This window comes from Schistocerca piceifrons, chromosome 1 (assembly GCF_021461385.2).
Source record: "Schistocerca piceifrons isolate TAMUIC-IGC-003096 chromosome 1, iqSchPice1.1, whole genome shotgun sequence".
NCBI lineage: Eukaryota > Metazoa > Arthropoda > Insecta > Orthoptera > Acrididae > Schistocerca > Schistocerca piceifrons.
The window spans coordinates 456,900,857-456,924,557 of record NC_060138.1 but is presented as its reverse complement, the minus strand read 5'-3'; the positions used below and the strand labels follow the sequence as shown (position 1 = coordinate 456,924,557).

Here is a 23,701-nt window from a genome sequence, read left to right as displayed (position 1 = left end):
TCAATAGGTATTCACACAAACACAATGTACTTGATCACGAAGTTGAAAGCAGCAGCTACTTGCATCATTCTAAAACAAAGAATGTTTTGAGTGTCTGCTTCTCTCTCCAACTAATTACAAATCCCCTGTGTCTGTTGAGGCATTTTCTTGTAAGTTTCAAATATTAGTGTGTTGGCACATTTAACAACTGTGCAATTTCTTGAACATTGATCCACATTAACTAGAAGCTTCAGTTCAGACAAAGAAATAAAATCATTTGCAAAGAAAAAAAAAAAAAAAAAAAAAGTGGCTAGGATACCTGGCTCTCAACGAGGAGGCCCGGTTTCCATTCTCGGTACCGGACTTGCGCGTTTTTCTTGCTCCTCCTATGCGACTTGTCTCGACTTTGCTCGACTGACGCTACGCTGACGCGTGCAGAAAGCTACGTTAAGTATGACTCGCGGCAACACCTGACGGCGAGAGAGATGCGGCGTCTATCCACTTGTTATCGAGCCACATACCGGTACCTGTAGTCAAGAGGCTTGGAGGACTGCAAGACATTGCCACGGAGGTGAATGCAGCTAACCACTGTAGTTAGAGTCCTAACAGCGCAGGCACGTTCATTTGCTCGTATACATGTGATGGAGACCGTGTCTGACACTGCTGTGGCGTACACCTTGGCCTAGGATTTGCTGGGTATCGCCACTTGCATTGCAGCCAGCTGCCTTCGCGGGCGCCTCCGTGGCCATGGCCGTGATCGTCTAGTGGTTAGGACATTGCGTTGTGGCCGCAATAACCCAGGTTCGAATCCTGGTCACGGCAATTTTGAAAGTTTTGCCTTGCTGCCGTTGCAATGGCGAGTACTCGAAATGACAGTACTCTCTTGATTTTTTCACTCGTGTTCCGCAGGCCGCAGTTAGCACTACCACTTCATCCCCAACACGTAATGTCGCCTCCCAGAGCGCAGACGTCCGCTGCTCTCTGTAGTCGAAAAGGGCAGTCGTTTGAAGTGCGATGGATGAGCAGCCAGTCGCAGCAGAACAGGAAGCTGTGGCGTGCACTGTTTCTACAAATGCTAGGAACACTGGCGCACCAAGCAGCGCATGTAGCGTGGCCGAGCGCTTTAAGGCGCTGGTTTAAGGCACCAGTCTCTCTGTAGGCGCGGTTTCGAATCCCGTAGCTGCCGGGGGTTTTGATGTGATCGCGTTAACCTGCCGCTTTTCCTTCAAGTGTAACCTCCTTGAGCTCACATATGTTTGATACATGGAGCATTCTAACTCCGTCTGACAGTTACAGCTACGATACTTTAGTGGTTAAGGAAAGCCCAGGTTCGAAACCTGGTCACGGCACGAAAACGTCTCTTGACGCTGTCTCCTTAACTGCGACAGCTACAGACAAGTGGCGTCGCTACCATACGGCGGGCACGGCTTTTTCTTGCGTTGGATGGCCTAAAGAGACACTTCCAGTGGGAGAGCAGTGGAAATACATGGCACGGCGATTGCCAAGATACTTCCATTTCGAAGTGATCTTTGTAGTACAAACGAAACGTTTTGCCGCTGCTGATCCAACGGTAACGTGGCCGAGCGGTCTAAGGCGCTGGTTTTAGGCACCAGTCTCTCCGGAGGCGTGGGTTCGAATCCCACCGTTGCCACTTTTTACGTCTCATTTTTGTGCCGTTGCGGTGTGTTCTCGTGGGGTAGGACGCAGCTCTTGTGACGCGCGTGTTGTGTAGGTAGCGTGGCCGAGCGGTCTAAGGCGCTGGTTTCAGGCACCATTCTCTTCGGAGGCGTGGGTTCCAATAAAACAGCTGCCGAACGTGTAATGTTTCCTGTGTCGAAGGCAGATGCACTCATTACCCGCAAAGGAAACAACACAACAACGCGTGAGCGTCTGCTTGGTGAATTGTCGTAGAACAGTGCGTGGTGCAACGACAGGATTTGTAGGCACCTTTTGCTCTCATCATTGCTGGCGTTCGTCTCCACGAAATGCGTCCGGAGCACGCCGTTCTATAACGCGAGAGAGTGGATTTTTTACAGTTGTCGTCAGTTAACCGTGGGCGGCTGCTGCGTTCGCTGGAAAGAGCACTTTCGTCGTTATACGGTTTGGTCTAGTGGCTAGGATACCTGGCTCTCAACGAGGAGGCCCGGGTTCGATTCCCGGTACCGGACTTGCGCGTTTTTCTTGCTCCTCCTATGCGACTTGTCTCGACTTTGCTCGACTGACGCTACGCTGACGCGTGCAGAAAGCTACGTTAAGTATGACTCGCGGCAACACCTGACGGCGAGAGAGATGCGGCGTCTATCCACTTGTTATCGAGCCACATACCGGTACCTGTAGTCAAGAGGCTTGGAGGACTGCAAGACATTGCCACGGAGGTGAATGCAGCTAACCACTGTAGTTAGAGTCCTGACAGCGCAGGCACGTTCATTTGCTCGTATACATGTGATGGAGACCGTGTCTGACACTGCTGTGGCGTACACCTTGGCCTAGGCTTTGCTGGGTATCGCCACTTGCATTGCAGCCAGCTGCCTTCGCGGGCGCCTCCGTGGCCATGGCCGTGATCGTCTAGTGGTTAGGACATTGCGTTGTGGCCGCAATAACCCAGGTTCGAATCCTGGTCACGGCAATTTTGAAAGTTTTGCCTTGCTGCCGTTGCAATGGCGAGTACTCGAAATGACAGTACTCTCTTGATTTTTTCACTCGTGTTCCGCAGGCCGCAGTTAGCACTACCACTTCATCCCCAACACGTAATGTCGCCTCCCAGAGCGCAGACGTCCGCTGCTCTCTGTAGTCGAAAAGGGCAGTCGTTTGAAGTGCGATGGATGAGCAGCCAGTCCCAGCAGAACAGGAAGCTGTGGCGTGCACTGTTTCTACAAATGCTAGGAACACTGGCGCACCAAGCAGCGCATGTAGCGTGGCCGAGCGCTTTAAGGCGCTGGTTTAAGGCACCAGTCTCTCTGTAGGCGCGGTTTCGAATCCCGTAGCTGCCGGGGGTTTTGATGTGATCGCGTTAACCTGCCGCTTTTCCTTCAAGTGTAACCTCCTTGAGCTCACATATGTTTGATACATGGAGCATTCTAACTCCGTCTGACAGTTACAGCTACGATACTTTAGTGGTTAAGGAAAGCCCAGGTTCGAAACCTGGTCACGGCACGAAAACGTCTCTTGACGCTGTCTCCTTAACTGCGACAGCTACAGACAAGTGGCGTCGCTACCATACGGCGGGCACGGCTTTTTCTTGCGTTGGATGGCCTAAAGAGACGCTTCCAGTGGGAGAGCAGTGGAAATACATGGCACGGCGATTGCCAAGATACTTCCATTTCGAAGTGATCTTTGTAGTACAAACGAAACGTTTTGCCGCTGCTGGTCCAACGGTAACGTGGCCGAGCGGTCTAAGGCGCTGGTTTTAGGCACCAGTCTCTCCGGAGGCGTGGGTTCGAATCCCACCGTTGCCACTTTTTACGTCTCATTTTTGTGCCGTTGCGGTGTGTTCTCGTGGGGTAGGAAGCAGCTCTTGTGACGCGCGTGTTGTGTAGGTAGCGTGGCCGAGCGGTCTAAGGCGCTGGTTTCAGGCACCATTCTCTTCGGAGGCGTGGGTTCCAATCCCACAGCTGCCGAACGTGTAATGTTTCCTGTGTCGAAGGCAGATGCACCCATTGCCCGCAAAGGAAACAACACAACAACGCGTGAGCGTCTGCTTGGTGAATTGTCGTAGAACAGTGCGTGGTGCAACGACAGGATTTGTAGGCACCTTTTGCTCTCATCATTGCTGGCGTTCGTCTCCACGAAATGCGTCCGGAGCACGCCGTTCTATAACGCGAGAGAGTGGATTTTTTACAGTTGTCGTCAGTTAACCGTGGGCGGCTGCTGCGTTCGCTGGAAAGAGCACTTCCGTCGTTATCCGGTTTGGTCTAGTGGCAGTGTAAACCGAGCATTAGACTGTGGTACTACTGCGGCAAAGAGTTTCCTATCAACTTTGGACAGTTTTGACATGTGGGTGAACTTCTGTGATTCGGAAGCTGCGTGAGTTGGCCGGCTTATGGTTGAAGTGACAACTTGTGCAATCGTATGTAGCTAGAGTTGGTAAACATTTAATTAATCGCAACTGCCCTATAGAATCGAGGTAGGACTAAAGAGTGTCCGTAACGGTATTTGTCTTCTCCATAAGTGTAAGTTATCGCTATGGTTGTTAGGCAGTACAATGAAGAGCTTAAGTATTTGGAGAAGATTTCGCCTAGTTGTTGGAAAATTAAGAAAGGTTTCCAACCAAACATGAATGTTGAAGGCGTGTTCTATGTTAATAATCACCTGGAAAAATTGATGTTCGATGAGCTTCGCAATGCATGTCGGCCTGGCATGGTTGGAGGCTTTCTACCAGGTGTAAAACAAATAGCGAATGTGGCTGCCTTGCCGGGTATTGTAGGAAGATCAGTTGGCCTTCCGGATGTGCATTCCGGCTATGGTTTTGCCATAGGTAACATGGCAGCTTTTGATATGGGTGATCCAAAATCAGTCGTGTCTCCAGGAGGAGTGGGTTTCGATATAAACTGTGGTGTGAGGCTCTTGAGGACGAATCTTCATGAAAGGGATGTTCAGCCTGTTAAAGAGCAGTTAGCTCAGAGCATGTTCGATCATATTCCTGTTGGTGTTGGTTCAAAGGGAATAATCCCTATGAATGCTAGAGATATGGAAGAGGCACTGGAAATGGGAATGGATTGGTCACTTCGTGAAGGTTATGTATGGGCTGAAGATAAAGAACACTGTGAGGAGTACGGCCGCATGTTGAATGCTGATCCAAGTAAAGTCAGCATGAGAGCAAAGAAGAGAGGACTGCCTCAGCTAGGTACCTTGGGAGCAGGGAATCACTATGCTGAGATACAGGTAGTTGATGAGATCTACGATAAATGGGCTGCCAGTAAAATGGGAATAGAAATGAAAGGACAGATATGTGTCATGATCCATTCAGGAAGCAGAGGCTTTGGGCATCAGGTTGCTACAGATGCATTGGTTGCCATGGAAAGAGCTATGAAACGTGATAACATTGAGACCAATGACAGACAGCTAGCGTGTGCACATATTATGTCCCCAGAGGGTCAGGATTACCTCAAAGCTATGGCTGCAGCTGCAAATTTTGCGTGGGTCAACAGGAGCTCAATGACATTTCTCAGTCGGCAGGCTTTTGCTAAACAATTCCGGATGACACCTGATGACCTAGATATGCATGTAATTTATGATGTTTCCCACAACATTGCTAAAGTTGAGGAACATTATATTGATGGTAAACAGAAGACACTGCTGGTACACAGGAAGGGCTCAACTCGGGCTTTCCCTCCCCACCATCCACTAATTCCTGTGGATTATCAGTTGACAGGACAACCAGTGTTGATTGGAGGTACCATGGGGACCTGCAGTTATGTTTTAACTGGAACTGAACAGGGTATGCGAGAAACCTTTGGCTCAACCTGCCATGGTGCAGGTAGAGCCCTTTCTCGGGCGAAGTCACGACGTAACTTGGACTACCAAGATGTCCTCAATAAACTAGAAGAAATGGGTATCTCAATTAGAGTTGCTTCTCCAAAATTGGTTATGGAAGAGGCACCTGAATCATACAAGAATGTGACTGATGTTGTTGATACATGCCATGAAGCAGGTATTAGCAAGAAGTGTATCAAATTACGACCAATTGCTGTTATTAAAGGCTGACCGCATGCCAGTTTTTCAAAAAAAGTGTCTGAATACAGTAAAGTATGTGTTACTGCATTTAAAATGCCGCATTTCAGTATGTGTGATTGAATGTAAAACATCATCTGTGATGAAGATGCAAGAATTGTTTTGAACTTTAAGTTATTCTGTACTTACCCACTGATAAATTGAAGTGTTAACCAAATTGAAAATTTTATTTTCTTATCCCACTAACTATATTTTGTAAACTATTGATATCTGAGTTTTCAGTCTTTTACCTTCTGATTTCTTAAATGTAAAATAAAATCCTCATGTAAGGTTTTTTTTTCCACTACAAATGCTGTTGCAGAAGACTTCCTAACAAAGTTTCATAGTTAGACAAAAAAGGTTAGGCTTTCACTAAAATGAAAAGCCATGCTACTTACTGGTGTTTAAAATGTTGGTAAGTGTCCACGTCAAGACTGTACTAGTTAACAGACCTTGAGAAAATCTAGGACGTTAAAGAAGAAAGATATTTCTTTGTTATTATGTTACAATACATATCACAATGCTCCCAACTGTGTAGTGTGGAAGAATGTTGTAGATCACACTGTGAAATGTAAGACACTTCTTGACGTTTCAAGTTTCACACAATAGGGACTTAAATTTACGGTGCCATAAATGGTACAGCTAATGTGATTGCTTTGTTCCTTGCTTACTGTCTGGCCACTTCATCAGTGCAGTGAATTTGTATAGGCATGTTCTTGTGCCTTTATGGGATTATTTAGAACCTAATACCCAGAAAACTGTAATAAAATGTAATGATTTGCAAAAAAAATGAAAAATAATAATGTAGTGGTAAAAAATAGTATCCTAAACTTTTATGTTTTTACAAACTTTTTGGTCCCATGTTTCACTGGCTTCAGTTGCTCATCAATGTACATCATATAATCAATTTATTTTGTGAAATTAATCTAAAATGGTTAAACTTGTTTCCAGATTTTACTTTACTGTTTAACTAGCAAGTTGCCTACCATTGCTTGAAAGTTAACATTATAAAGAAACTGTGCTTAAACATATATAAAATAACAGATGTGACAGCTATTACTGAGAGTAACTTTGGAATGGTTTTGTGTAATATGAGGAAGATGCTGTTCTCAGTAATGTGTTTTGCAGATTTATGAAATATGTTGGCTTATTGAACAAGCAAAAGGTCTACAGCTGTTAAATGCAACAGCCAGCTCAGCCTATAAATTAACAAAAGTAAGCAAAAGGGTAATTGAATGATTGGAAATACTAATGGCATTGTGAGTCATGTAACAAATGTGGAAATGTATTATACTTGGAAAAAAACAGAACCAAAACATCGGTGACATGATGCTCTGATTGAAACAAGTTATAAGATTCTCATTCTGATATTACGTGTAACATTGATCCAACTGTGTTAAGTTAGTGATTGGACATATAACAGTGTGCAGAAAGATTAATCATAAATTACTTTGTTTTATAACATCGTAAAATTGTAATTGATTGTGCCACTTCAATTTTTGTGGACTGTAGTATGGCATGTAATGGATTCAGTATGTATTTGTATTCTTTGAGTGGCACAATCAATAGGTATTCACACAAACACAATGTACTTGATCACGAAGTTGAAAGCAGCAGCTACTTGCATCATTCTAAAACAAAGAATGTTTTGAGTGTCTGCTTCTCTCTCCAACTAATTACAAATCCCCTGTGTCTGTTGAGGCATTTTCTTGTAAGTTTCAAATATTAGTGTGTTGGCACATTTAACAACTGTGCAATTTCTTGAACATTGATCCACATTAACTAGAAGCTTCAGTTCAGACAAAGAAATAAAATCATTTGCAAAGAAAAAAAAAAAAAAAAAAAAAGTGGCTAGGATACCTGGCTCTCAACGAGGAGGCCCGGTTTCCATTCTCGGTACCGGACTTGCGCGTTTTTCTTGCTCCTCCTATGCGACTTGTCTCGACTTTGCTCGACTGACGCTACGCTGACGCGTGCAGAAAGCTACGTTAAGTATGACTCGCGGCAACACCTGACGGCGAGAGAGATGCGGCGTCTATCCACTTGTTATCGAGCCACATACCGGTACCTGTAGTCAAGAGGCTTGGAGGACTGCAAGACATTGCCACGGAGGTGAATGCAGCTAACCACTGTAGTTAGAGTCCTAACAGCGCAGGCACGTTCATTTGCTCGTATACATGTGATGGAGACCGTGTCTGACACTGCTGTGGCGTACACCTTGGCCTAGGATTTGCTGGGTATCGCCACTTGCATTGCAGCCAGCTGCCTTCGCGGGCGCCTCCGTGGCCATGGCCGTGATCGTCTAGTGGTTAGGACATTGCGTTGTGGCCGCAATAACCCAGGTTCGAATCCTGGTCACGGCAATTTTGAAAGTTTTGCCTTGCTGCCGTTGCAATGGCGAGTACTCGAAATGACAGTACTCTCTTGATTTTTTCACTCGTGTTCCGCAGGCCGCAGTTAGCACTACCACTTCATCCCCAACACGTAATGTCGCCTCCCAGAGCGCAGACGTCCGCTGCTCTCTGTAGTCGAAAAGGGCAGTCGTTTGAAGTGCGATGGATGAGCAGCCAGTCCCAGCAGAACAGGAAGCTGTGGCGTGCACTGTTTCTACAAATGCTAGGAACACTGGCGCACCAAGCAGCGCATGTAGCGTGGCCGAGCGCTTTAAGGCGCTGGTTTAAGGCACCAGTCTCTCTGTAGGCGCGGTTTCGAATCCCGTAGCTGCCGGGGGTTTTGATGTGATCGCGTTAACCTGCCGCTTTTCCTTCAAGTGTAACCTCCTTGAGCTCACATATGTTTGATACATGGAGCATTCTAACTCCGTCTGACAGTTACAGCTACGATACTTTAGTGGTTAAGGAAAGCCCAGGTTCGAAACCTGGTCACGGCACGAAAACGTCTCTTGACGCTGTCTCCTTAACTGCGACAGCTACAGACAAGTGGCGTCGCTACCATACGGCGGGCACGGCTTTTTCTTGCGTTGGATGGCCTAAAGAGACGCTTCCAGTGGGAGAGCAGTGGAAATACATGGCACGGCGATTGCCAAGATACTTCCATTTCGAAGTGATCTTTGTAGTACAAACGAAACGTTTTGCCGCTGCTGGTCCAACGGTAACGTGGCCGAGCGGTCTAAGGCGCTGGTTTTAGGCACCAGTCTCTCCGGAGGCGTGGGTTCGAATCCCACCGTTGCCACTTTTTACGTCTCATTTTTGTGCCGTTGCGGTGTGTTCTCGTGGGGTAGGAAGCAGCTCTTGTGACGCGCGTGTTGTGTAGGTAGCGTGGCCGAGCGGTCTAAGGCGCTGGTTTCAGGCACCATTCTCTTCGGAGGCGTGGGTTCCAATCCCACAGCTGCCGAACGTGTAATGTTTCCTGTGTCGAAGGCAGATGCACCCATTGCCCGCAAAGGAAACAACACAACAACGCGTGAGCGTCTGCTTGGTGAATTGTCGTAGAACAGTGCGTGGTGCAACGACAGGATTTGTAGGCACCTTTTGCTCTCATCATTGCTGGCGTTCGTCTCCACGAAATGCGTCCGGAGCACGCCGTTCTATAACGCGAGAGAGTGGATTTTTTACAGTTGTCGTCAGTTAACCGTGGGCGGCTGCTGCGTTCGCTGGAAAGAGCACTTCCGTCGTTATCCGGTTTGGTCTAGTGGCAGTGTAAACCGAGCATTAGACTGTGGTACTACTGCGGCAAAGAGTTTCCTATCAACTTTGGACAGTTTTGACATGTGGGTGAACTTCTGTGATTCGGAAGCTGCGTGAGTTGGCCGGCTTATGGTTGAAGTGACAACTTGTGCAATCGTATGTAGCTAGAGTTGGTAAACATTTAATTAATCGCAACTGCCCTATAGAATCGAGGTAGGACTAAAGAGTGTCCGTAACGGTATTTGTCTTCTCCATAAGTGTAAGTTATCGCTATGGTTGTTAGGCAGTACAATGAAGAGCTTAAGTATTTGGAGAAGATTTCGCCTAGTTGTTGGAAAATTAAGAAAGGTTTCCAACCAAACATGAATGTTGAAGGCGTGTTCTATGTTAATAATCACCTGGAAAAATTGATGTTCGATGAGCTTCGCAATGCATGTCGGCCTGGCATGGTTGGAGGCTTTCTACCAGGTGTAAAACAAATAGCGAATGTGGCTGCCTTGCCGGGTATTGTAGGAAGATCAGTTGGCCTTCCGGATGTGCATTCCGGCTATGGTTTTGCGATAGGTAACATGGCAGCTTTTGATATGGGTGATCCAAAATCAGTCGTGTCTCCAGGAGGAGTGGGTTTCGATATAAACTGTGGTGTGAGGCTCTTGAGGACGAATCTTCATGAAAGGGATGTTCAGCCTGTTAAAGAGCAGTTAGCTCAGAGCATGTTCGATCATATTCCTGTTGGTGTTGGTTCAAAGGGAATAATCCCTATGAATGCTAGAGATATGGAAGAGGCACTGGAAATGGGAATGGATTGGTCACTTCGTGAAGGTTATGTATGGGCTGAAGATAAAGAACACTGTGAGGAGTACGGCCGCATGTTGAATGCTGATCCAAGTAAAGTCAGCATGAGAGCAAAGAAGAGAGGACTGCCTCAGCTAGGTACCTTGGGAGCAGGGAATCACTATGCTGAGATACAGGTAGTTGATGAGATCTACGATAAATGGGCTGCCAGTAAAATGGGAATAGAAATGAAAGGACAGATATGTGTCATGATCCATTCAGGAAGCAGAGGCTTTGGGCATCAGGTTGCTACAGATGCATTGGTTGCCATGGAAAGAGCTATGAAACGTGATAACATTGAGACCAATGACAGACAGCTAGCGTGTGCACATATTATGTCCCCAGAGGGTCAGGATTACCTCAAAGCTATGGCTGCAGCTGCAAATTTTGCGTGGGTCAACAGGAGCTCAATGACATTTCTCAGTCGGCAGGCTTTTGCTAAACAATTCCGGATGACACCTGATGACCTAGATATGCATGTAATTTATGATGTTTCCCACAACATTGCTAAAGTTGAGGAACATTATATTGATGGTAAACAGAAGACACTGCTGGTACACAGGAAGGGCTCAACTCGGGCTTTCCCTCCCCACCATCCACTAATTCCTGTGGATTATCAGTTGACAGGACAACCAGTGTTGATTGGAGGTACCATGGGGACCTGCAGTTATGTTTTAACTGGAACTGAACAGGGTATGCGAGAAACCTTTGGCTCAACCTGCCATGGTGCAGGTAGAGCCCTTTCTCGGGCGAAGTCACGACGTAACTTGGACTACCAAGATGTCCTCAATAAACTAGAAGAAATGGGTATCTCAATTAGAGTTGCTTCTCCAAAATTGGTTATGGAAGAGGCACCTGAATCATACAAGAATGTGACTGATGTTGTTGATACATGCCATGAAGCAGGTATTAGCAAGAAGTGTATCAAATTACGACCAATTGCTGTTATTAAAGGCTGACCGCATGCCAGTTTTTCAAAAAAAGTGTCTGAATACAGTAAAGTATGTGTTACTGCATTTAAAATGCCGCATTTCAGTATGTGTGATTGAATGTAAAACATCATCTGTGATGAAGATGCAAGAATTGTTTTGAACTTTAAGTTATTCTGTACTTACCCACTGATAAATTGAAGTGTTAACCAAATTGAAAATTTTATTTTCTTATCCCACTAACTATATTTTGTAAACTATTGATATCTGAGTTTTCAGTCTTTTACCTTCTGATTTCTTAAATGTAAAATAAAATCCTCATGTAAGGTTTTTTTTTCCACTACAAATGCTGTTGCAGAAGACTTCCTAACAAAGTTTCATAGTTAGACAAAAAAGGTTAGGCTTTCACTAAAATGAAAAGCCATGCTACTTACTGGTGTTTAAAATGTTGGTAAGTGTCCACGTCAAGACTGTACTAGTTAACAGACCTTGAGAAAATCTAGGACGTTAAAGAAGAAAGATATTTCTTTGTTATTATGTTACAATACATATCACAATGCTCCCAACTGTGTAGTGTGGAAGAATGTTGTAGATCACACTGTGAAATGTAAGACACTTCTTGACGTTTCAAGTTTCACACAATAGGGACTTAAATTTACGGTGCCATAAATGGTACAGCTAATGTGATTGCTTTGTTCCTTGCTTACTGTCTGGCCACTTCATCAGTGCAGTGAATTTGTATAGGCATGTTCTTGTGCCTTTATGGGATTATTTAGAACCTAATACCCAGAAAACTGTAATAAAATGTAATGATTTGCAAAAAAAATGAAAAATAATAATGTAGTGGTAAAAAATAGTATCCTAAACTTTTATGTTTTTACAAACTTTTTGGTCCCATGTTTCACTGGCTTCAGTTGCTCATCAATGTACATCATATAATCAATTTATTTTGTGAAATTAATCTAAAATGGTTAAACTTGTTTCCAGATTTTACTTTACTGTTTAACTAGCAAGTTGCCTACCATTGCTTGAAAGTTAACATTATAAAGAAACTGTGCTTAAACATATATAAAATAACAGATGTGACAGCTATTACTGAGAGTAACTTTGGAATGGTTTTGTGTAATATGAGGAAGATGCTGTTCTCAGTAATGTGTTTTGCAGATTTATGAAATATGTTGGCTTATTGAACAAGCAAAAGGTCTACAGCTGTTAAATGCAACAGCCAGCTCAGCCTATAAATTAACAAAAGTAAGCAAAAGGGTAATTGAATGATTGGAAATACTAATGGCATTGTGAGTCATGTAACAAATGTGGAAATGTATTATACTTGGAAAAAAACAGAACCAAAACATCGGTGACATGATGCTCTGATTGAAACAAGTTATAAGATTCTCATTCTGATATTACGTGTAACATTGATCCAACTGTGTTAAGTTAGTGATTGGACATATAACAGTGTGCAGAAAGATTAATCATAAATTACTTTGTTTTATAACATCGTAAAATTGTAATTGATTGTGCCACTTCAATTTTTGTGGACTGTAGTATGGCATGTAATGGATTCAGTATGTATTTGTATTCTTTGAGTGGCACAATCAATAGGTATTCACACAAACACAATGTACTTGATCACGAAGTTGAAAGCAGCAGCTACTTGCATCATTCTAAAACAAAGAATGTTTTGAGTGTCTGCTTCTCTCTCCAACTAATTACAAATCCCCTGTGTCTGTTGAGGCATTTTCTTGTAAGTTTCAAATATTAGTGTGTTGGCACATTTAACAACTGTGCAATTTCTTGAACATTGATCCACATTAACTAGAAGCTTCAGTTCAGACAAAGAAATAAAATCATTTGCAAAGAAAAAAAAAAAAAAAAAAAAAGTGGCTAGGATACCTGGCTCTCAACGAGGAGGCCCGGGTTCGATTCCCGGTACCGGACTTGCGCGTTTTTCTTGCTCCTCCTATGCGACTTGTCTCGACTTTGCTCGACTGACGCTACGCTGACGCGTGCAGAAAGATACGTTAAGTATGACTCGCGGCAACACCTGACGGCGAGAGAGATGCGGCGTCTATCCACTTGTTATCGAGCCACATACCGGTACCTGTAGTCAAGAGGCTTGGAGGACTGCAAGACATTGCCACGGAGGTGAATGCAGCTAACCACTGTAGTTAGAGTCCTGACAGCGCAGGCACGTTCATTTGCTCGTATACATGTGATGGAGACCGTGTCTGACACTGCTGTGGCGTACACCTTGGCCTAGGCTTTGCTGGGTATCGCCACTTGCATTGCAGCCAGCTGCCTTCGCGGGCGCCTCCGTGGCCATGGCCGTGATCGTCTAGTGGTTAGGACATTGCGTTGTGGCCGCAATAACCCAGGTTCGAATCCTGGTCACGGCAATTTTGAAAGTTTTGCCTTGCTGCCGTTGCAATGGCGAGTACTCGAAATGACAGTACTCTCTTGATTTTTTCACTCGTGTTCCGCAGGCCGCAGTTAGCACTACCACTTCATCCCCAACACGTAATGTCGCCTCCCAGAGCGCAGACGTCCGCTGCTCTCTGTAGTCGAAAAGGGCAGTCGTTTGAAGTGCGATGGATGAGCAGCCAGTCGCAGCAGAACAGGAAGCTGTGGCGTGCACTGTTTCTACAAATGCTAGGAACACTGGCGCACCAAGCAGCGCATGTAGCGTGGCCGAGCGCTTTAAGGCGCTGGTTTAAGGCACCAGTCTCTCTGTAGGCGCGGTTTCGAATCCCGTAGCTGCCGGGGGTTTTGATGTGATCGCGTTAACCTGCCGCTTTTCCTTCAAGTGTAACCTCCTTGAGCTCACATATGTTTGATACATGGAGCATTCTAACTCCGTCTGACAGTTACAGCTACGATACTTTAGTGGTTAAGGAAAGCCCAGGTTCGAAACCTGGTCACGGCACGAAAACGTCTCTTGACGCTGTCTCCTTAACTGCGACAGCTACAGACAAGTGGCGTCGCTACCATACGGCGGGCACGGCTTTTTCTTGCGTTGGATGGCCTAAAGAGACACTTCCAGTGGGAGAGCAGTGGAAATACATGGCACGGCGATTGCCAAGATACTTCCATTTCGAAGTGATCTTTGTAGTACAAACGAAACGTTTTGCCGCTGCTGATCCAACGGTAACGTGGCCGAGCGGTCTAAGGCGCTGGTTTTAGGCACCAGTCTCTCCGGAGGCGTGGGTTCGAATCCCACCGTTGCCACTTTTTACGTCTCATTTTTGTGCCGTTGCGGTGTGTTCTCGTGGGGTAGGACGCAGCTCTTGTGACGCGCGTGTTGTGTAGGTAGCGTGGCCGAGCGGTCTAAGGCGCTGGTTTCAGGCACCATTCTCTTCGGAGGCGTGGGTTCCAATAAAACAGCTGCCGAACGTGTAATGTTTCCTGTGTCGAAGGCAGATGCACTCATTACCCGCAAAGGAAACAACACAACAACGCGTGAGCGTCTGCTTGGTGAATTGTCGTAGAACAGTGCGTGGTGCAACGACAGGATTTGTAGGCACCTTTTGCTCTCATCATTGCTGGCGTTCGTCTCCACGAAATGCGTCCGGAGCACGCCGTTCTATAACGCGAGAGAGTGGATTTTTTACAGTTGTCGTCACTTAACCGTGGGCGGCTGCTGCGTTCGCTGGAAAGAGCACTTCCGTAGTTATCCGGTTTGGTCTAGTGGCTAGGATACCTGGCTCTCAACGAGGAGGCCCGGGTTCGATTCCCGGTACCGGACTTGCGCGTTTTTCTTGCTCCTCCTATGCGACTTGTCTCGACTTTGCTCGACTGACGCTACGCTGACGCGTGCAGAAAGCTACGTTAAGTATGACTCGCGGCAACACCTGACGGCGAGAGAGATGCGGCGTCTATCCACTTGTTATCGAGCCACATACCGCTACCTGTAGTCAAGAGGCTTGGAGGACTGCAAGACATTGCCACGGAGGTGAATGCAGCTAACCACTGTAGTTAGAGTCCTGACAGCGCAGGCACGTTCATTTGCTCGTATACATGTGATGGAGACCGTGTCTGACACTGCTGTGGCGTACACCTTGGCCTAGGCTTTGCTGGGTATCGCCACTTGCATTGCAGCCAGCTGCCTTCGCGGGCGCCTCCGTGGCCATGGCCGTGATCGTCTAGTGGTTAGGACATTGCGTTGTGGCCGCAATAACCCAGGTTCGAATCCTGGTCACGGCAATTTTGAAAGTTTTGCCTTGCTGCCGTTGCAATGGCGAGTACTCGAAATGACAGTACTCTCTTGATTTTTTCACTCGTGTTCCGCAGGCCGCAGTTAGCACTACCACTTCATCCCCAACACGTAATGTCGCCTCCCAGAGCGCAGACGTCCGCTGCTCTCTGTAGTCGAAAAGGGCAGTCGTTTGAAGTGCGATGGATGAGCAGCCAGTCGCAGCAGAACAGGAAGCTGTGGCGTGCACTGTTTCTACAAATGCTAGGAACACTGGCGCACCAAGCAGCGCATGTAGCGTGGCCGAGCGCTTTAAGGCGCTGGTTTAAGGCACCAGTCTCTCTGTAGGCGCGGTTTCGAATCCCGTAGCTGCCGGGGGTTTTGATGTGATCGCGTTAACCTGCCGCTTTTCCTTCAAGTGTAACCTCCTTGAGCTCACATATGTTTGATACATGGAGCATTCTAACTCCGTCTGACAGTTACAGCTACGATACTTTAGTGGTTAAGGAAAGCCCAGGTTCGAAACCTGGTCACGGCACGAAAACGTCTCTTGACGCTGTCTCCTTAACTGCGACAGCTACAGACAAGTGGCGTCGCTACCATACGGCGGGCACGGCTTTTTCTTGCGTTGGATGGCCTAAAGAGACACTTCCAGTGGGAGAGCAGTGGAAATACATGGCACGGCGATTGCCAAGATACTTCCATTTCGAAGTGATCTTTGTAGTACAAACGAAACGTTTTGCCGCTGCTGATCCAACGGTAACGTGGCCGAGCGGTCTAAGGCGCTGGTTTTAGGCACCAGTCTCTCCGGAGGCGTGGGTTCGAATCCCACCGTTGCCACTTTTTACGTCTCATTTTTGTGCCGTTGCGGTGTGTTCTCGTGGGGTAGGACGCAGCTCTTGTGACGCGCGTGTTGTGTAGGTAGCGTGGCCGAGCGGTCTAAGGCGCTGGTTTCAGGCACCATTCTCTTCGGAGGCGTGGGTTCCAATAAAACAGCTGCCGAACGTGTAATGTTTCCTGTGTCGAAGGCAGATGCACTCATTACCCGCAAAGGAAACAACACAACAACGCGTGAGCGTCTGCTTGGTGAATTGTCGTAGAACAGTGCGTGGTGCAACGACAGGATTTGTAGGCACCTTTTGCTCTCATCATTGCTGGCGTTCGTCTCCACGAAATGCGTCCGGAGCACGCCGTTCTATAACGCGAGAGAGTGGATTTTTTACAGTTGTCGTCAGTTAACCGTGGGTGGCTGCTGCGTTCGCTGGAAAGAGCACTTTCGTCGTTATACGGTTTGGTCTAGTGGCTAGGATACCTGGCTCTCAACGAGGAGGCCCGGGTTCGATTCCCGGTACCGGACTTGCGCGTTTTTCTTGCTCCTCCTATGCGACTTGTCTCGACTTTGCTCGACTGACGCTACGCTGACGCGTGCAGAAAGATACGTTAAGTATGACTCGCGGCAACACCTGACGGCGAGAGAGATGCGGCGTCTATCCACTTGTTATCGAGCCACATACCGGTACCTGTAGTCAAGAGGCTTGGAGGACTGCAAGACATTGCCACGGAGGTGAATGCAGCTAACCACTGTAGTTAGAGTCCTGACAGCGCAGGCACGTTCATTTGCTCGTATACATGTGATGGAGACCGTGTCTGACACTGCTGTGGCGTACACCTTGGCCTAGGCTTTGCTGGGTATCGCCACTTGCATTGCAGCCAGCTGCCTTCGCGGGCGCCTCCGTGGCCATGGCCGTGATCGTCTAGTGGTTAGGACATTGCGTTGTGGCCGCAATAACCCAGGTTCGAATCCTGGTCACGGCAATTTTGAAAGTTTTGCCTTGCTGCCGTTGCAATGGCGAGTACTCGAAATGACAGTACTCTCTTGATTTTTTCACTCGTGTTCCGCAGGCCGCAGTTAGCACTACCACTTCATCCCCAACACGTAATGTCGCCTCCCAGAGCGCAGACGTCCGCTGCTCTCTGTAGTCGAAAAGGGCAGTCGTTTGAAGTGCGATGGATGAGCAGCCAGTCCCAGCAGAACAGGAAGCTGTGGCGTGCACTGTTTCTACAAATGCTAGGAACACTGGCGCACCAAGCAGCGCATGTAGCGTGGCCGAGCGCTTTAAGGCGCTGGTTTAAGGCACCAGTCTCTCTGTAGGCGCGGTTTCGAATCCCGTAGCTGCCGGGGGTTTTGATGTGATCGCGTTAACCTGCCGCTTTTCCTTCAAGTGTAACCTCCTTGAGCTCACATATGTTTGATACATGGAGCATTCTAACTCCGTCTGACAGTTACAGCTACGATACTTTAGTGGTTAAGGAAAGCCCAGGTTCGAAACCTGGTCACGGCACGAAAACGTCTCTTGACGCTGTCTCCTTAACTGCGACAGCTACAGACAAGTGGCGTCGCTACCATACGGCGGGCACGGCTTTTTCTTGCGTTGGATGGCCTAAAGAGACACTTCCAGTGGGAGAGCAGTGGAAATACATGGCACGGCGAGTGCCAAGATACTTCCATTTCGAAGTGATCTTTGTAGTACAAACGAAACGTTTTGCCGCTGCTGATCCAACGGTAACGTGGCCGAGCGGTCTAAGGCGCTGGTTTTAGGCACCAGTCTCTCCGGAGGCATGGGTTCGAATCCCACCGTTGCCACTTTTTACGTCTCATTTTTGTGCCGTTGCGGTGTGTTCTCGTGGGGTAGGACGCAGCTCTTGTGACGCGCGTGTTGTGTAGGTAGCGTGGCCGAGCGGTCTAAGGCGCTGGTTTCAGGCACCATTCTCTTCGGAGGCGTGGGTTCCAATAAAACAGCTGCCGAACGTGTAATGTTTCCTGTGTCGAAGGCAGATGCACTCATTACCCGCAAAGGAAACAACACAACAACGCGTGAGCGTCTGCTTGGTGAATTGTCGTAGAACAGTGCGTGGTGCAACGACAGGATTTGTAGGCACCTTTTGCTCTCATCATTGCTGGCGTTCGTCTCCACGAAATGCGTCCGGAGCACGCCGTTCTATAACGCGAGAGAGTGGATTTTTTACAGTTGTCGTCAGTTAACCGTGGGTGGCTGCTGCGTTCGCTGGAAAGAGCACTTTCGTCGTTATACGGTTTGGTCTAGTGGCTAGGATACCTGGCTCTCAACGAGGAGGCCCGGGTTCGATTCCCGGTACCGGACTTGCGCGTTTTTCTTGCTCCTCCTATGCGACTTGTCTCGACTTTGCTCGACTGACGCTACGCTGACGCGTGCAGAAAGATACGTTAAGTATGACTCGCGGCAACACCTGACGGCGAGAGAGATGCGGCGTCTATCCACTTGTTATCGAGCCACATACCGGTACCTGTAGTCAAGAGGCTTGGAGGACTGCAAGACATTGCCACGGAGGTGAATGCAGCTAACCACTGTAGTTAGAGTCCTGACAGCGCAGGCACGTTCATTTGCTCGTATACATGTGATGGAGACCGTGTCTGACACTGCTGTGGCGTACACCTTGGCCTAGGCTTTGCTGGGTATCGCCACTTGCATTGCAGCCAGCTGCCTTCGCGGGCGCCTCCGTGGCCATGGCCGTGATCGTCTAGTGGTTAGGACATTGCGTTGTGGCCGCAATAACCCAGGTTCGAATCCTGGTCACGGCAATTTTGAAAGTTTTGCCTTGCTGCCGTTGCAATGGCGAGTACTCGAAATGACAGTACTCTCTTGATTTTTTCACTCGTGTTCCGCAGGCCGCAGTTAGCACTACCACTTCATCCCCAACACGTAATGTCGCCTCCCAGAGCGCAGACGTCCGCTGCTCTCTGTAGTCGAAAAGGGCAGTCGTTTGAAGTGCGATGGATGAGCAGCCAGTCGCAGCAGAACAGGAAGCTGTGGCGTGCACTGTTTCTACAAATGCTAGGAACACTGGCGCACCAAGCAGCGCATGTAGCGTGGCCGAGCGCTTTAAGGCGCTGGTTTAAGGCACCAGTCTCTCTGTAGGCGCGGTTTCGAATCCCGCAGCTGCCGGGGGTTTTGATGTGATCGCGTTAACCTGCCGCTTTTCCTTCAAGTGTAACCTCCTTGAGCTCACATATGTTTGATACATGGAGCATTCTAACTCCGTCTGACAGTTACAGCTACGATACTTTAGTGGTTAAGGAAAGCCCAGGTTCGAAACCTGGTCACGGAACGAAAACGTCTCTTGACGCTGTCTCCTTAACTGCGACAGCTACAGACAAGTGGCGTCGCTACCATACGGCGGGCACGGCTTTTTCTTGCGTTGGATGGCCTAAAGAGACACTTCCAGTGGGAGAGCAGTGGAAATACATGGCACGGCGATTGCCAAGATACTTCCATTTCGAAGTGATCTTTGTAGTACAAACGAAACGTTTTGCCGCTGCTGATCCAACGGTAACGTGGCCGAGCGGTCTAAGGCGCTGGTTTTAGGCACCAGTCTCTCCGGAGGCGTGGGTTCGAATCCCACCGTTGCCACTTTTTACGTCTCATTTTTGTGCCGTTGCGGTGTGTTCTAGTGGGGTAGGACGCAGCTCTTGTGACGCGCGTGTTGTGTAGGTAGCGTGGCCGAGCGGTCTAAGGCGCTGGTTTCAGGCACCATTCTCTTCGGAGGCGTGGGTTCCAATAAAACAGCTGCCGAACGTGTAATGTTTCCTGTGTCGAAGGCAGATGCACTCATTACCCGCAAAGGAAACAACACAACAACGCGTGAGCGTCTGCTTGGTGAATTGTCGTAGAACAGTGCGTGGTGCAACGACAGGATTTGTAGGCACCTTTTGCTCTCATCATTGCTGGCGTTCGTCTCCACGAAATGCGTCCGGAGCACGCCGTTCTATAATGCGAGAGAGTGGATTTTTTACAGTTGTCGTCAGTTAACCGTGGGCGGCTGCTGCGTTCGCTGGAAAGAGCACTTTCGTCGTTATCCGGTTTGGTCTAGTGGCTAGGATACCTGGCTCTCAACGAGGAGGCCCGGGTTCGATTCCCGGTACCGGACTTGCGCGTTTTTCTTGCTCCTCCTATGCGACTTGTCTCGACTTTGCTCGACTGACGCTACGCTGACGCGTGCAGAAAGCTACGTTAAGTATGACTCGCGGCAACACCTGACGGCGAGAGAGATGCGGCGTCTATCCACTTGTTATCGAGCCACATACCGGTACCTGTAGTCAAGAGGCTTGGAGGACTGCAAGACATTGCCACGGAGGTGAATGCAGCTAACCACTGTAGTTAGAGTCCTGACAGCGCAGGCACGTTCATTTGCTCGTATACATGTGATGGAGACCGTGTCTGACACTGCTGTGGCGTACACCTTGGCCTAGGCTTTGCTGGGTATCGCCACTTGCATTGCAGCCAGCTGCCTTCGCGGGCGCCTCCGTGGCCATGGCCGTGATCGTCTAGTGGTTAGGACATTGCGTTGTGGCCGCAATAACCCAGGTTCGAATCCTGGTCACGGCAATTTTGAAAGTTTTGCCTTGCTGCCGTTGCAATGGCGAGTACTCGAAATGACAGTACTCTCTTGATTTTTTCACTCGTGTTCCGCAGGCCGCAGTTAGCACTACCACTTCATCCCCAACACGTAATGTCGCCTCCCAGAGCGCAGACGTCCGCTGCTGTCTGTAGTCGAAAAGGGCAGTCGTTTGAAGTGCGATGGATGAGCAGCCAGTCGCAGCAGAACAGGAAGCTGTGGCGTGCACTGTTTCTACAAATGCTAGGAACACTGGCGCACCAAGCAGCGCATGTAGCGTGGCCGAGCGCTTTAAGGCGCTGGTTTAAGGCACCAGTCTCTCTGTAGGCGCGGTTTCGAATCCCGTAGCTGCCGGGGGTTTTGATGTGATCGCGTTAACCTGCCGCTTTTCCTTCAAGTGTAACCTCCTTGAGCTCACATATGTTTGATACATGGAGCATTCTAACTCCGTCTGACAGTTACAGCTACGATACTTTAGTGGTTAAGGAAAGCCCAGGTTCGAAACCTGGTCACGGCACGAAAACGTCTCTTGACGCTGTCTCCTTAACTGCGACAGCTACAGACAAGTGGCGTCGCTACCATACGGCGGGCACGGCTTTTTCTTGCGTTGGATGGCCTAAAGAGACGCTTCCAGTGGGAGAGCAGTGGAAATACATGGCACGGCGATTGCCAAGATACTTCCATTTCGAAGTGATCTTTGTAGTACAAACGAAACGTTTTGCCGCTGCTGGTCCAACGGTAACGTGGCCGAGCGGTCTAAGGCGCTGGTTTTAGGCACCAGTCTCTCCGGAGGCGTGGGTTCGAATCCCACCGTTGCCACTTTTTACGTCTCATTTTTGTGCCGTTGCGGTGTGTTCTCGTGGGGTAGGACGCAGCTCTTGTGACGCGCGTGTTGTGTAGGTAGCGTGGCCGAGCGGTCTAAGGCGCTGGTTTCAGGCACCATTCTCTTCGGAGGCGTGGGTTCCAATCCCACAGCTGCCGAACGTGTAATGTTTCCTGTGTCGAAGGCAGATGCACTCATTACCCGCAAAGGAAACAACACAACAACGCGTGAGCGTCTGCTTGGTGAATTGTCGTAGAACAGTGCGTGGTGCAACGACAGGATTTGTAGGCACCTTTTGCTCTCATCATTGCTGGCGTTCGTCTCCACGAAATGCGTCCGGAGCACGCCGTTCTATAACGCGAGAGAGTGGATTTTTTACAGTTGTCGTCAGTTAACCGTGGGCGGCTGCTGCGTTCGCTGGAAAGAGCACTTTCGTCGTTATACGGTTTGGTCTAGTGGCTAGGATACCTGGCTCTCAACGAGGAGGCCCGGGTTCGATTCCCGGTACCGGACTTGCGCGTTTTTCTTGCTCCTCCTATGCGACTTGTCTCGACTTTGCTCGACTGACGCTACGCTGACGCGTGCAGAAAGATACGTTAAGTATGACTCGCGGCAACACCTGACGGCGAGAGAGATGCGGCGTCTATCCACTTGTTATCGAGCCACATACCGGTACCTGTAGTCAAGAGGCTTGGAGGACTGCAAGACATTGCCACGGAGGTGAATGCAGCTAACCACTGTAGTTAGAGTCCTGACAGCGCAGGCACGTTCATTTGCTCGTATACATGTGATGGAGACCGTGTCTGACACTGCTGTGGCGTACACCTTGGCCTAGGCTTTGCTGGGTATCGCCACTTGCATTGCAGCCAGCTGCCTTCGCGGGCGCCTCCGTGGCCATGGCCGTGATCGTCTAGTGGTTAGGACATTGCGTTGTGGCCGCAATAACCCAGGTTCGAATCCTGGTCACGGCAATTTTGAAAGTTTTGCCTTGCTGCCGTTGCAATGGCGAGTACTCGAAATGACAGTACTCTCTTGATTTTTTCACTCGTGTTCCGCAGGCCGCAGTTAGCACTACCACTTCATCCCCAACACGTAATGTCGCCTCCCAGAGCGCAGACGTCCGCTGCTCTCTGTAGTCGAAAAGGGCAGTCGTTTGAAGTGCGATGGATGAGCAGCCAGCCCCAGCAGAACAGGAAGCTGTGGCGTGCACTGTTTCTACAAATGCTAGGAACACTGGCGCACCAAGCAGCGCATGTAGCGTGGCCGAGCGCTTTAAGGCGCTGGTTTAAGGCGCCAGTCTCTCTGTAGGCGCGGTTTCGAATCCCGCAGCTGCCGGGGGTTTTGATGTGATCGCGTTAACCTGCCGCTTTTCCTTCAAGTGTAACCTCCTTGAGCTCACATATGTTTGATACATGGAGCATTCTAACTCCGTCTGACAGTTACAGCTACGATACTTTAGTGGTTAAGGAAAGCCCAGGTTCGAAACCTGGTCACGGCACGAAAACGTCTCTTGACGCTGTCTCCTTAACTGCGACAGCTACAGACAAGTGGCGTCGCTACCATACAGCGGGCACGGCTTTTTCTTGCGTTGGATGGCCTAAAGAGACACTTCCAGTGGGAGAGCAGTGGAAATACATGGCACGGCGATTGCCAAGATACTTCCATTTCGAAGTGATCTTTGTAGTACAAACGAAACGTTTTGCCGCTGCTGATCCAACGGTAACGTGGCCGAGCGGTCTAAGGCGCTGGTTTTAGGCACCAGTCTCTCCGGAGGCGTGGGTTCGAATCCCACCGTTGCCACTTTTTACGTCTCATTTTTGTGCCGTTGCGGTGTGTTCTCGTGGGGTAGGACGCAGCTCTTGTGACGCGCGTGTTGTGTAGGTAGCGTGGCCGAGCGGTCTAAGGCGCTGGTTTCAGGCACCATTCTCTTCGGAGGCGTGGGTTCCAATCCCACAGCTGCCGAACGTGTAATGTTTCCTGTGTCGAAGGCAGATGCACTCATTGCCCGCAAAGGAAACAACACAACAACGCGTGAGCGTCTGCTTGGTGAATTGTCGTAGAACAGTGCGTGGTGCAACGACAGGATTTGTAGGCACCTTTTGCTCTCATCATTGCTGGCGTTCGTCTCCACGAAATGCGTCCGGAGCACGCCGTT

General features: G+C 48.6%; 2 protein-coding genes and 20 non-coding genes across 22 annotated transcripts; all 22 read left to right on the top strand.

Annotated features, from left to right (window-relative positions):
- The first annotated feature begins 729 nt into the window (after positions 1–729).
- Trnah-gug lies at positions 730–801 on the top strand. Its single transcript has one exon. It is a non-coding gene; the product is annotated as a tRNA-His (tRNA).
- A 747-nt stretch (positions 802–1,548) lies between these two features.
- On the top strand, positions 1,549–1,630 carry Trnal-uag. Its single transcript has one exon. It is a non-coding gene; the product is annotated as a tRNA-Leu (tRNA).
- A 903-nt stretch (positions 1,631–2,533) lies between these two features.
- On the top strand, positions 2,534–2,605 carry Trnah-gug. The gene has a single exon. It is a non-coding gene; the product is annotated as a tRNA-His (tRNA).
- Positions 2,606–3,352: 747 nt separating this feature from the next.
- On the top strand, positions 3,353–3,434 carry Trnal-uag. Its single transcript has one exon. It is a non-coding gene; the product is annotated as a tRNA-Leu (tRNA).
- Positions 3,435–3,984: 550 nt separating this feature from the next.
- LOC124786427 (RNA-splicing ligase RtcB homolog) lies at positions 3,985–5,866 on the top strand. The gene has a single exon (XM_047254262.1). It carries the CDS (start codon positions 4,162–4,164, stop codon positions 5,680–5,682), a length of 1,521 nt encoding a protein of 506 aa, XP_047110218.1. The 5' UTR covers positions 3,985–4,161; the 3' UTR covers positions 5,683–5,866.
- A 2,113-nt stretch (positions 5,867–7,979) lies between these two features.
- Positions 7,980–8,051, top strand: Trnah-gug. The gene has a single exon. It is a non-coding gene; the product is annotated as a tRNA-His (tRNA).
- A 747-nt stretch (positions 8,052–8,798) lies between these two features.
- On the top strand, positions 8,799–8,880 carry Trnal-uag. Its single transcript has one exon. It is a non-coding gene; the product is annotated as a tRNA-Leu (tRNA).
- Positions 8,881–9,433: 553 nt separating this feature from the next.
- LOC124785679 (RNA-splicing ligase RtcB homolog) lies at positions 9,434–11,312 on the top strand. The gene has a single exon (XM_047254200.1). The coding sequence runs from the start codon at positions 9,608–9,610 to the stop codon at positions 11,126–11,128; it is 1,521 nt and encodes a 506-aa protein (XP_047110156.1). The 5' UTR covers positions 9,434–9,607; the 3' UTR covers positions 11,129–11,312.
- Positions 11,313–13,425: 2,113 nt separating this feature from the next.
- On the top strand, positions 13,426–13,497 carry Trnah-gug. The gene has a single exon. It is a non-coding gene; the product is annotated as a tRNA-His (tRNA).
- Positions 13,498–14,244: 747 nt separating this feature from the next.
- Positions 14,245–14,326, top strand: Trnal-uag. Its single transcript has one exon. It is a non-coding gene; the product is annotated as a tRNA-Leu (tRNA).
- Positions 14,327–14,771: 445 nt separating this feature from the next.
- Positions 14,772–14,843, top strand: Trnae-cuc. The gene has a single exon. It is a non-coding gene; the product is annotated as a tRNA-Glu (tRNA).
- A 386-nt stretch (positions 14,844–15,229) lies between these two features.
- Trnah-gug lies at positions 15,230–15,301 on the top strand. The gene has a single exon. It is a non-coding gene; the product is annotated as a tRNA-His (tRNA).
- A 747-nt stretch (positions 15,302–16,048) lies between these two features.
- Trnal-uag lies at positions 16,049–16,130 on the top strand. Its single transcript has one exon. It is a non-coding gene; the product is annotated as a tRNA-Leu (tRNA).
- Positions 16,131–17,033: 903 nt separating this feature from the next.
- On the top strand, positions 17,034–17,105 carry Trnah-gug. The gene has a single exon. It is a non-coding gene; the product is annotated as a tRNA-His (tRNA).
- A 747-nt stretch (positions 17,106–17,852) lies between these two features.
- On the top strand, positions 17,853–17,934 carry Trnal-uag. The gene has a single exon. It is a non-coding gene; the product is annotated as a tRNA-Leu (tRNA).
- Positions 17,935–18,837: 903 nt separating this feature from the next.
- Trnah-gug lies at positions 18,838–18,909 on the top strand. The gene has a single exon. It is a non-coding gene; the product is annotated as a tRNA-His (tRNA).
- A 747-nt stretch (positions 18,910–19,656) lies between these two features.
- Trnal-uag lies at positions 19,657–19,738 on the top strand. The gene has a single exon. It is a non-coding gene; the product is annotated as a tRNA-Leu (tRNA).
- Positions 19,739–20,183: 445 nt separating this feature from the next.
- On the top strand, positions 20,184–20,255 carry Trnae-cuc. Its single transcript has one exon. It is a non-coding gene; the product is annotated as a tRNA-Glu (tRNA).
- A 386-nt stretch (positions 20,256–20,641) lies between these two features.
- Trnah-gug lies at positions 20,642–20,713 on the top strand. The gene has a single exon. It is a non-coding gene; the product is annotated as a tRNA-His (tRNA).
- A 747-nt stretch (positions 20,714–21,460) lies between these two features.
- Trnal-uag lies at positions 21,461–21,542 on the top strand. Its single transcript has one exon. It is a non-coding gene; the product is annotated as a tRNA-Leu (tRNA).
- A 903-nt stretch (positions 21,543–22,445) lies between these two features.
- On the top strand, positions 22,446–22,517 carry Trnah-gug. Its single transcript has one exon. It is a non-coding gene; the product is annotated as a tRNA-His (tRNA).
- A 747-nt stretch (positions 22,518–23,264) lies between these two features.
- On the top strand, positions 23,265–23,346 carry Trnal-uag. Its single transcript has one exon. It is a non-coding gene; the product is annotated as a tRNA-Leu (tRNA).
- Positions 23,347–23,701: the final 355 nt, after the last annotated feature.

What these genes read in the sequence shown, in the direction of transcription:
- LOC124786427 (XM_047254262.1), top strand. Translation starts at nt 4,162, where the DNA reads ATGGTTGTTAGGCAGTACAATGAAGAGCTTAAGTATTTGGAGAAGATT.
- LOC124785679 (XM_047254200.1), top strand. Translation starts at nt 9,608, where the DNA reads ATGGTTGTTAGGCAGTACAATGAAGAGCTTAAGTATTTGGAGAAGATT.